Source organism: Eumetopias jubatus, unplaced genomic scaffold, assembly GCF_037043125.1.
Source record: "Eumetopias jubatus isolate StellerSeaLion01/CBP00866 unplaced genomic scaffold, mEumJub1_p1.0 scaffold_13, whole genome shotgun sequence".
NCBI classification, from domain to species: Eukaryota; Metazoa; Chordata; class Mammalia; order Carnivora; family Otariidae; genus Eumetopias; species Eumetopias jubatus.
Window position 1 is genome coordinate 53,379,370 of NW_028274819.1, and position 12,560 is coordinate 53,391,929.

At 44.5% G+C, this 12,560-nt stretch overlaps 1 protein-coding gene across 4 annotated transcripts in view; it reads right to left on the bottom strand.

The window, feature by feature from the left end:
• The window catches only part of STIM1 (stromal interaction molecule 1), a 190,557-nt gene that overhangs the window by 76,853 nt on the left and 101,144 nt on the right, over window positions 1-12,560 (bottom strand). For all 4 annotated transcript variants that reach the window (XM_088017883.1, XM_028116039.2, XM_028116038.2 and 1 more), the window contains exon 2: window positions 7,429-7,559. In XM_088017883.1, coding sequence (XP_087874009.1) covers window positions 7,429-7,559 — 131 coding nt within the window. The remainder of the gene's footprint in view (window positions 1-7,428; window positions 7,560-12,560) is intronic.

Here is a 12,560-nt window from a genome sequence, read left to right on the forward strand (position 1 = left end):
ACTCCCTTTACAAGGTAGAAGTAATGATCAGAGTTGTGCTTTAGTAATTCCAATAGTGCAAAAAAAGACAAACTTTGGGCACCTGGGTGGCTCAGTTGGTTAAGCAACTGCCTTCGGCTCAGGTCATGATCCTGGAGTCCCGGGATCGAGTCCCATATCGGGCTCCTTGCTCAGCAGGAGGTCTGCTTCTCCCTCTGACCCTCCCCCCTCATGTGCTCTCTCTCTCTCACTCTCTCTCTCAAATAAATAAATAAAATCTTTAAAAAAGAGACAAACTTACAGGCAAGATAATATAATCAAAACCATTAGGGCACAAAGCAAGACATTCTAATTATGTGCTAAACTAAGTTGCTTTGGACTGTGTGCTATGGGAGTTAGTCCTGGGATGAGAGAGAGATCAGTGCGGGGTGGGAAAGTCAGGGAAAGTTCATGAGAAGTGAGCCTGGAGCGTTCCAGGAGATACCGAAGACTGATACGGACAGGGCCGAGGGCTGAAGGGGTGGGGCAGAAATTAATCCCAGCCAGGGAGAACTAGCTGAGCAAAGAAAGGGCACTGCAACAAGCATGGAATGAGTCTGAGACAATGAGGGCCAGGGCCAGACAAGAGTGGTAGGAGGTATGTCCAGAAAGTGTTAAGAAAGACTAAGGCCAGATTTGAAGGGATGGAGCGCTTGGCACAGGAAGTCAGATGGAATCAGGAAAGAAAATCACGCAGGACACAGGAAACCGCAGTGTGACTTGGGAAGATCGTGGGCAGCATGGACAACCTGGCTGGTAGAGGGGAAACTAGAGGCAAGGGAGCACTGAGAGGTGTCCACAGCTGTCTGCATATACGGAAATAAGGCCCAAAGCCTGAGGAGGGAAAGCAATTCTTAGTAATCATGCTAGTACTTCTGGGCATAACGAAGCTACTCACCCGCATCCCACTTAGCCCAGGCTGGCCAGAGCACTGGCTATGTGCATGAAGCCCATGGGGCTTCTCTCCCTCCCTACATACCACCTCCTATCAAGTCCAACTCCTGCTGGCCTCTGGATTTTCCAAGTGGAGCCGCTCCTCTCAAGGTTTAGCTCCCCCAGCCCACACAGCCCCCCAGGACCCAGCAGGCCCCGTGGTGGGGGGACAATGCAAAAGGGGGAAAGCAAGTCAACTTCTACCCCGCTAAAGTCAAAACAGATCTGATGACAGTATTATCTCTGGCCTTCCAGATGGGTGGGAGGGGAGAGGAGAAGTTCTCACCTAGACCTTTTGTGAAGCCCACAGGCAGGGGCAGAGGCTGGGGGAGAAGCCCTGCTCTGTCATGCCTCACCCCCTTCACGTGGGCCACTCAGGGAGTAGAGAACTGCCTCCTGCAGGGCTGCCTGGTCAAGTCAGCCACGCCACGGGGTGGGGGGGGGGGAGGGGGGGAAATCCCAGAGCTGAGTGCTGTGGGGCCGTGGGATGATGAGAGAGCTGACCTGGAATTCTTGCAATACAGGCCGGCCCTCACTATCTGTACCATCACGCTGAGGGAGGAAAAAACATGGATTTAGCACCTATCCATGTACCAGTCATTTGCATACATTCAGTTCTTACAAGAACCCTCCAAAGAATTCACCTCCTCAAACAGCTGAATAAATTGAGGCTCGAGAGGTGAAGTTACTCGCCTATTTGTCACATAGTAAGTGGCAAAGCCAAGTTTTGAACACAGGCCTCTCTGCAGCAAAATGTGTGCTCTTTCTGATGAAATAATAGTAATAATAATAACAACAATAATAGCAAAAAGTAACCATTACTGAGCCTCTTCCATATGCCAGGCCTTGTCCTGAGTGCTCTGCATGCATTATTTCATTTAAGCTTTGCAACAACTCCATGAGACGCCTACTATCATTACTCCACTTCTAACAAAGAAACCGAGGCTGAAAAGGAGATTGATGAACTTCTCCAAGTTTCCACGGCTGCTAAAGGCAGAGCCAGGTTTAGACCCAGGTCTGTGTGACTCCAGAGCACCACTTCTCAACCCTGTGCTATGCTCCTATACCACACACCACAGACAATAACAAAAGCAGAAGTTGATTTTGCAGCTTCCTGGGCTCTTACTGCTACCTACCCATCCCCACCCCCCAAAACGTGTGATCACACCCTTGCTCAAGCCTCCCCCCTTAGCCAGACACCATGCTGCTACAGCGATATTAATCAGTCGTTCCACACAGTGATTAAATTAAGTACCTATTCTGTACAGGACTCTGCTGGGTACTGGGGAAACAGAGGCAAACAAACCAAATAAGGTCAGTCCCTGCCCTGAAGAGTCTCATCATCTGGTGAGAGAAACACATCAGTGAAGCAAACATTAAAATACAGCTGTCAGATGCAGGTAGCTTTCCCAGAAATATAGAAGAAACAGAAAGAGGAAAACAACTAGCACTCACTGAGCTTGAATTGTGTGTCCGGTACTATGCTGACAACTTTTTTCTTAATTAACATATGATGGAATTAACCCTTGGGGGGGATACAGTACTATGAGTTTTGACACATACTTAGACTCTTGTAACTGCCCTACAACCCAGACGCAGGAAAATTCTATTACCACACCCCCAAATCCCTTCATGCTGTCCCTTGGTAATCAAACCCTCCCCACACTCCTAACCCCTAGTAACCACTGACCTAGCTTCCACCCCTGCACTTTGGCCTTTCTCAGAATGTCACGTAGACGGAATCAAAGAGCATGGAACTCGTTGAGTCTGGTTTCTTTCACTCAGTATAAGGCCTTTGAGATTCATCTATGCGGTGTACATCAATAGTTCATTCCTTTTTATTGCCGAGCTGTTTTCCATGGTTTGTTTATCCACTCACACACTGAAGGACATTCGATTTGTGTCCGGATTTGGCGACTACGAATAAAGCTACTATAAACATCGTGTACAAGTTTTAGTGTGAATATAAATTTTCTTTTAATCTATAGGGGTAAATATCTAGAAGTAGGATTGCTGGGACATGTAGTAAATCATGTTTAACTTTCTAAGAAGCTCTATAGGCAAAAGTTCTAGTGGCTCTTCCTCCTCCCCTGGCACTTGGTGGTGTCCATTTTTTAATTTTAGCCATTCTGATAGATGTATAGTGGTATCTTGCTATGGTTTGATTTTCTTTTAAGATTTATTTATTTGTCAGAGAGAGAGAGAGAGCACAAGCAGGGCGGCGGCAGGCAGAGGGAGAAACAGACTCCCCGCTGAGCAGGAGCCCGATGTGGGACTCGATCCCAGGGTCCTGAGATCATGACCTGAGCTGAAGGCAGACCCTTAACTGATTGAGTCACCCAGGTGTCCCTCACTATGGTTTTAATTTGTACTTCCCTAAAGGCTAGTGATATTGAGCATCTTTTCATATGTTTCTCTGTATGAAACTATATATAACTATATCCATATAACTTCTTTGGTGAAGTGTCTGTTCAAATCTTTTCCCATTCTTTATTGAGTTGCTTGGTTTCTGTTATTGAGTTTTGGGAGTTATTTGTGCCAGAAACATTTTTTTAAAGATGTATTTATTTTTATTTGAGAGAGAGAGAGAGAGAGAGTGTGTGTGTGTGTGTGTGTGTGTGTCTGCAAGTTGGGAGAGGGGCAGAGGAAGAGAAAGAGAATCTCAAGCAGACTCTCCACTGGGCGCAGAACCCAACACAGGACTCGATCCCAGAAGCCTGAGATCATGACCTGAGCCGAAATCAAGAGTCAGATGCCTAACCGACTGAGCCAACCAGGCACCCCTGTGCCAGAAACTTTCAACAGCACTTTTCTCATTGAATTCTGGCAATAACCTTGCAAGGGTAGGAATCACCAACCACCATTTTACCTAAGAAAACTAAAGGGCAAGTCACTTAACTACTATAATCGCAGTTCTTCCTAATTTCAGAACTTTACTCATTATTTAATTCGCCTGTGACATACAGACTACTAGAATGCAAGCTCCATAAAAGCTGAAATCTTATCTGTTTTGTTTGCTATAGAATCTGTAGCCTTATAATGGTGCCTGGCACATACAGGTATTCAATAAAAATCTGTTTAATGGCTGGATAAATGCCCTTGATTTCCCATGTAGGTTCCAGAGAAGAAAACAACACTGCTCTCAAAGTGTCAGGTCAGGTCGAAGGGACAGTGGTTGTAGACAGCCCTTCTCTGTCTGCTTCAGACTGTCCAGACAACCTGACAGGACCACACATGCCCCCGCAGCAAATCCTTTACCCATGGGCAGTGTTCCCACCAGAGGTCTCAGGAGAACACAGGCCATGAATTTCCACACTGGTGGGCTGGTCGAACTTCCTCCCAGCCTCGCAAGAAGGGTACCACGGCCAATATTGCCATCTTGTTCATCAGAAGGGCCCCCAATCCACAACCTCTGCCAACTCAGACAGAAGCAAGCAAAGATAGTACTTGAGCAGCCAAACTGGCTGCCCCACAAGCAACTGATTATATATTTTCTATAAAATGCCTGCTAAGTCTCAGCTTGCCATAAATCTAATTTCATAGCTCACAGCAGAGTAAAGACAGCAATTAGAAATGGGGATGATCAAAGAAGAGACAGGGAAATTATGAGAAGAAATCACAACAATGGATATAGGAATCCAGGTACGGGGATAATCGTGTAAGAGGCCCTGAAGACATGCTTTGAATGATCCAAATAAAGTCACCACTCTGTTCACAATAATCTGTAAAAAGAAAGACTTATTTCAAAAATGGCTAAAATTGTAAGAGATCTAGAACTGAGGTTATAGTTTAGTCATCTGAAAAACTTACTGATATGAGGCTGAATAAATGAGGCCTCATAGGGTATCCCTTCAGACTTGCACTATAAGATCCTTGGGGAATCAGCAGGGCTTTTTAAGTGGTCATGAAAAGCTCAGGTCCCTCATGGCCAGCACAAGCACAGTTTCTTCTCTCACGTCTCAGTGCCCAGTAGCCAATATTCTAAGCTCTGAGCTGTCCACCCAACACTCTAGTTAGAACCTGACCTCCAAGGCTGTCTCATACGTTTAGACTGACTTAAGCACACATACTTTGCTACCATTGCTTTCTCTTTCGAAGACAGGAGCTTGTGACAGATCATGAAAACCCAGACTGGCAGCACCCCCTTACCACCAGAGGCCTGAGACTGTAGGGGGAGCAGCTGAAGCTAAGGCAAAGGCAGGAGCTACACTGAAAAAGAACAGCTCACCACTGGCACAGAGAAGAGCAGGGTGACAGCTTTTGTGTTATTTTAGAACAGTTTGTGCTGATGAGCTTTTTGTTGTGGTAACATTCCTCTAAAAAGAACATTTTTTTCCTCCCCTCATTGACAAAGCAATCAGCAGAAAGTGAAAAAAGGAGGAGGAGCAGATGACGAAGATATCCAGGAATTTGTGGATCTTGGATCATACCACCTTCTTAACTGGTGTGCCATCCATCCCCTAGTCCTGTGGCCAGGCCTCTGGAGAGAGATCAGGAAGCCTCTAGGCCTCATCTGCCTCCAGGAACATGGTTCTATTCTCAGTGTAGGCAAATAAAATTTGGGTTCTTTGAGGGCCAGTGCCACTTCTAGATGCAACCAAAAGTTCGGATACCTTCATCGCGGTTGCTGTCCTTGCTCAGGGACCTACAGTCGCCAGGTTCAACAAGTAGACCTTGCTCAGCCGGGCTGCCTGGGTCCCCACTTTCCTTTCCAGATTTTTGTCCTACAGTCTTCCACCACAGTCGCTCTGTCCAACCAAACCCACCCACCATGCTCTTATTACCTCCACATCTGTACTCACGCTGGCTCCCTGCTTACTCAGGCTGCCCCATTCCTTCCACTCCACCCAAACGTCTACTTTTGTTCCAGGAGGTCTATTTTTGTCCTCTTATAAATTCCTTAGACATTATCTAATTCAACCGAATGCAAGGATCCCCTCTGCTAACCAATTGGTGGAGTGCTGTATTCTATCTGCCCATCTTCAGTGACAGGGAGCTCACTACATATCTACCAAGGAAGCCTCTTCTACGACAAGATGGCACTGGTGACGATTCTTTATTCTAAATGAATATGCCCATATTTTATTTTTCTCACATTGGTCCTGGTTCTGCCCTTAGCCTAAGAGAAACAGTACACCAGTACTTAACAGCATGAGCTTTGAAATCAGATCTGTGCTCATACCCAGTGTGTCCTTGAACAAGCCTTTCCAAGGCTCCAGTCCTTGACAATAATACCAACTTCAAAAGGCTGTTAAGAAAGGTAAAAGAGTTAATTATGCAAAGAGCTTAACACTGTGCCTGGCACGGAATAAGAACTCAATAAATGCTAGCTACAGCTGCACTTTTCATCGCCTGCACCATCGTTACTTAACTCTGATTCCTCCACTCCTAGTGTATTTGAAGACAGAAATTTTATTTCCCAGATCTTTTCTTTTCCAGGCTCCCGTTTCTCCACTAGACTGTAAATGATATGAGGACAGACACGTGTGTCCTCTTTACTGTCACAGCCCCATGTCTACCACAGTGCCTGGCACATACATAATACTAATAAATAACCAAATTCTATTGAATGTCTCCATTTCATAGTTTCCATGCCCTTCATCGTTCACTCCTTCGCGTACAGGTTCTCACTGTTCCAGGTGCTTCTGACAACGTGAGATTCAAAACTGAACTCAAAACTTAAAAGGAGGGCTGACGAGCAGGGTGAAGAGACTGGGCTTACCTCTCCCTCGTGACATGCACCATATCACTATTAAAGATCTGGCATAACTTGGCAGCTTCACCAAACTGCTGGCTCGCGTTGAGCTTGAAATCAACTGAAACCTTTACATCTTTTCACAAGTGATGACTTCGTACTCTGGGCTCTGTGGAACTGGAACTGTAGTGATGCCAAAAGATGAGACAATAACAGAGCTTTTTCCATCTAGAGATTCCTCTCGCTCCTACTATCTGGGACTACTCAACCAGCTCCCAGCAACTGCGGCCGGCAATTCAGAATGATCTTTCTAGGAACATGTGTTTCTTCCTCCCAAACAGAGTATAAACTCTCAGAGGGCGAGATAAGGACCGCCTTGACTTCTCTCCTATATGCCAACACAGGGCTGAACACATAGTGAGTACAGACGGATGCCCCCTCCGTCTGCAGGAGGATTCCAATAAGGAGTCAGGGGAACTGTAGAGACCGACCTCGAGGCTCCCTCTCCCTCTCACACAGCACACCTCATTCAGTGTTGTGCTTCTAGCTGGTAGGCAGATGGGAGCCAGTCCAGGCAGAGACACAGACATCAGGCCTGCACTTGGACCGGTGAGGTCCTACAGGGCTGTTCTGCTGAGAATCACCTCCCTTCGCAGGGAGGAGCTCTTAAGAGAACAAGCCAACATCAAGAACATCTCTCCACGGGGAAGAGTGTCTAGACAGCTTTTAGGGACTGTCCACACAGGAAGAGAAGAGAGCCATGGCAGGGTGAGAGAGCTCACCTCATCACTTTCTTCCACATCCACATCACCATTGGCATCATCGTCCATCAGCTTGTGGATGCTGCGGACTGCATCAAAGCTGAGCTTCTCATCCTCACTGTGGCACAGGGGCTTGTCAATCCGGCAAAACTCTGTACAGGAAAAGCAAGAGACAACATTACTGTGGGCCGCCACTGGCCTTTACTACCCACCTGTCCCAGGGTCCGTAGCTTCCAGCAGCTAAAGCCTCATGTAGCCACTTCACTGGCTACTTGTACAGTGAGAAAAGTGTTTCATCCAGTCTTCAACCTTCTCCCCAACTCTCCCCCATTTAGGGACAATGCTTTATTATCCTAATCTTTCCCTACTGGCAGGGAAGTCAAGCATAAGACCAGAAATACACTGGGACCTAGACAAAGAATATGAATAGGTAACTCACATGGAAAACAATATAAATGAGAGAAAATACAAATATCCAACAGACACAGGGAAAAAAGTCGAGGCTTACTAGTAAGTGAAGAAATACATGTTCAAACGAAATACCATTTTTAGTCAGTCGATAAATAAATGTGCATTAATACAGTCTTTCTAGAAACAGGAACACAGCCCATTCCCTGCAGTGCCGAAGTAATATATAGTTTTCCTTCTCGTTCACTTTGTCACTGCTGCGGGTAGCAGAGTGCCAGCCGCAGGCTAGCTGCAGAAAGCCTTCAAGTGCAGAGCCTGCCCACAGCGAGTTGCAGTCAGCGATAGCCATCAGGCACCCACGGCCCTGGGCACATCAGCTGCAACAGCGTGGGAGGCCCACAGGGCAGCTTCCTCCACCACCGATGCACAGTCATGTAGGACTAAAGCCAACACAAGAGCTGAGGCCACTTAATCCTCTCTTAGAACCCCGGAAAACACTGCATATAGCAGAAAGAGCCTGGCATCTCGTCTTAGCTCTACCGTCTGACCCTAGGGAGGTCACTTCTCTTCTCCGGGCCTCAAGCTCACTAACTGAAAAAGACATTGTAAGTGAAGTTTCCAGTATGTCTTCCAATTCTTAGATTCTAAAATTCCTCTTTCCCTCTGACCCTGATCTTGATAACTTCTCTCCAGCAAAAACTCCTCAGATCACTCCCAAAGAAGAAGCCATCACAGAAGAGAAAGCAAGGAGAGGGTAAAGAAGCTGCTGCTGTGAAGCCTTCTAGAAGGCACTGATCAAAGACCTGTCTGCTGGGCAGAGACACTGACGGCACAGGACAAGTCACCTCTCTCTCACTGGCTAGTTGCTCAAATCCTTTTCAAAATGAGGAAGGGCTATAAATGTTAAATGTGGAAAATGTCCCAGATGTAACTCAATAAAAAACATGTTGGATACTGGAGCTCACAGATGTTAACTGATGTGTCCAAAGTCAAAGACAGCTGAAGAGCCACAGCGAGAGCCCAGGTCTATCGACTCCCAGGCCCGCACTTCACCTGTCTGCCTTTATGCCAAGGCGCCCAAACAGCTTTAAGTTGGGTTTCATCTTCTGCAAGTCACAGATGGTAAAAAGGACATTGAGGAAATGGCTTCTGAGGAAATGGTTTCATAGAAGACAAAAAGTAAGATAAATAGTATACATGCCAAAGAAATATCTCCATATAACCTTATATTCTTCTACATTTGTCTTACAAGTTGAAGTGGAGAGTGGAGGGTGGGGTGAGGCAGTGGTGGGTACTGAGGGAAAGAGAAGAATGCAGCCAAAGATTAAGGCCTTGTTTCTCAACTGCCTCACCAACAAGAGCTCTTGGCACGATTGTTTCATTTATGGACTCCTATCCATGAACTACCTATCTAAACGGAATTGCAGTAAGTACTGACTGGTTCATAGATGGAAGCACACAACCCTGGGATTAGCATTACCAACATAACGCTTTCCTGACCTTATTCCTGCTTTTGTGTTCATCAAAGGCACATATAATTGCCTATCAGAGTAAGAAAAAAAATTTTTAATTGCCTATCAGAGATTTTTGATCAGCCTATGATGTGCCCATTTAAACAACATTTATTGAGTGTTCTTTATATGTCAAGCTCTGTAATCAGCATGGGGCATAAAGAGATGAGTCAGATCTCATCCCTGCCCTCAAGGAGCTTAATTATAAATGTAGGGGAGAGAGGTGATTAAAACACTAAGTGCGAATTACCATGAGAGAAACAGTCAGGATTACCCTAGGGGTCAGCAAACTTTTTCTGTAAAAGGCCAGATAGTAAACAATTTAGCATTTATGAACCAGATAGCCTCTGTTACTACTACTTTATCATAGAGCACAAAAGCAGCCGTAGACAAAACGTTAAGTGCATGAGCTTAGCTGTGTTCCAAGAAAACCTTATCCACAAAAACAGGTGGTGGGCTGAATTTGACCCCTGGGTCATAGTTTGCTGACCCCTATTCTAGTAAACCACAGGTAGCACACCAGAACCACATTAGGTTGACAGATTCTTGACCCAAAGCAAAGAAATTCAGTATTTTCATTAGCCTGTATCCACACACAGGTCTATCATAAGTAAAGCATAGTTTCTTTTTTTTTTTAAGTTTTATTTATTTAAGTAATCTCTACACCCAACATGGGGCTCCAATTCACAACCCCGAAATCAGAAGTCTCATGCTCTTCCAACTGAGCCAGCCGAGTGCACCAAAGCATAACTTCTAATAGGTTTTTTTAAAATGCTGAACTAGTTCACTGAGCTCTAGGACTGTGGGGGTCTCCAGGCTGGGCACCGTTGGCCTTAAGGTCAGCCAGCCCCTTTCTTGAAGGCCTATGGCAGGTCCAAGAAGTTTGGGCTTCAAACACTAGGCTCTGGTTTGTAACCTGATCAGACACACAGGTGACCTTTGCTGCTGGCATCATCTGGCATAGAGAAGGATTAAAGGGATTGAGGATAAAGGAGTACAAAATCTTGCTGTCCCGTAAGGCCATAGAACCCTGTCCAGAAAAAGCACATTAGCCAAAATTCACAAATGACTCCTGCTACCAAGCATTTCCTAGGCTGTCTCTCTCTCCTTCCTGAATCTATAATCTCTTATACATTCCAATCTGGCAAGGTTTCCCAGAACCATCTGGAAATACCTTAGAAGATCCAACCATTTAGCAACACATTATTAGTAAGAGCCCTAGACTTGGAGTCAGAACACATATGTCAAAATCCCAGGTCCATCAGTTACAACTATATGATGTTGGACAAGTTGTTATCTTCTCTTAGCTTCCAATATCTCACTTGTAAAATGAGGATAATTATATCTGCTTACATGGTTTTTGCAAAAATTAAGACCACATTTGTTCAAACACCTAGCATAGGGCATGCATAAAGCTGACAATCAATACATTGGTAGTTTCCTTCTTTCCTCCCAGAACAGCAGGTGAACAGCTCCCATCCTCTGCTAATCAGCTGCTCTCCCTGTCAGACTACAAAGAATCAAATATAGGATATACAGTCCAATCAGATCGATCAGCATATGTTCTAGATGAGCTGGCAAGTGATTATGACAATGGTCTATATTCCCACAACATTTATTTGTCTATCGCTGATAACATTCATCATACCGTGTTGCAGTTCTGTCTGTCTTCCCTATCAGACTGTGATTTCCAGAAGAGCTTAGGACCATGTCCCCAGCCCCAAGCAAAAGCCAGGTTCTTGATAGATGCTCAGGAAATGTTTTTTGATGAATAATTAAATACCAACTAACAATTACATGTAGGATTTCTCTAAGCAGAAAAGAGAATTCTAAGTAAAAAGAATAGTACAGGACCAGGTTTTTAAATTGTTTGATCTCAGGGCCCCTGTATACTCTTGAAAATTGAAAATCCCCAAACTGATATTTACCATATTAGAAATTAAAATACAAATTCTAGTAGCAATTAATTCCTTTTAGACCACTAAATCTCCTATACAGGGGCGCCTGGGTGGCTCAGTTGGTTAAGCGACTGCCTTCGGCTCAGGTCATGATCCTGGAGTCCCGGGATTGAGTCCCACATCGGGCTCCCTGCTTAGCAGGGAGTCTGCTTCTCCCTCTGACCATCTTCCCTCTCGTGCTCTCTATCTCTCATTCTCTCTCTCTCAAATAAATAAAAATCTTTTAAAAAATTTAAAAATAAATAAATAAATAAATCTCCTATACATTAATATAAAGAAGATTTTTTTATGAAAAATAATTGTTTTCTGGAAAAAATGTTTTCTGAGAAGGGTGGGATTGTTTTACATTTTTGCAAATCTCTTTAATATCTGGCTTAATGGAAGATGGCTGTAGTCTTATATCTGTTTCCACATTCAATGTGTTGTTCTGATCCAAGAGCAAAACAGGTATGTAGCTGGAAAAGAGAGGAGTATTTTAATAACCTTTCAGATAACTGTGAACATTCTTCTCTAATATTACATCAAAACTCAACAAGTAGTAGGTTTATTAAAGATTAGTTGCAGTGTGAAATTTGAAACTATTTGGATGAACTTTTTGTACTCTATTACGTTAAAATCTATTGCTCTATCTTGAACTTTGAATAATCTTTTATCCAGGCGTGATTTTGTAACATGATGCACTGATCACATGGAAACTAGTGATTCAATGAGTTAGGCAGAGCTTCCAAATTTGACCCATTTCATCTATACAATATCAAAATAATCAGTTATTAAGTATCACCACTAATTTCATCAGGAAACTTTTATTATTTATTTATTTATTTGAGAGAGAGATTGAGAGAGAGCTTGGGGGGGGGCGTGTGGTGCAGAGGGAAAGAATCTCAAGCAGACTCTGCACTGAGCATGGAGCCTGATGCGGGGCTTGATCTCACAACCCTAAGATCATGACCTGAGCCAAAATCGAGAGTCAGACACCCAACCAACTGAGCAACCCAGGCACCCCTATTTTTTTTTAAGTAGCCTCCATGCCAAGCATGGAGCCCAACATGGGGCTTGAACTCACGACCCTGAGATCAAGACCTGAGCTGAGATCAAGAGTTGGACCCTTAACCGACTGAGCCACCCAGGTGCCCCCATCAGAAAAGCTTGAAATCTAGGGAAGCTGTCAAGCTCACAGTGGCAGATACAAGTTTTCCACAATTCTAAGTTTTAAATAAAAGCCAGAATTTTATCATTGGCAAAAAATACTACCAGTTGTTTTCCTCTAAGTAGCAAA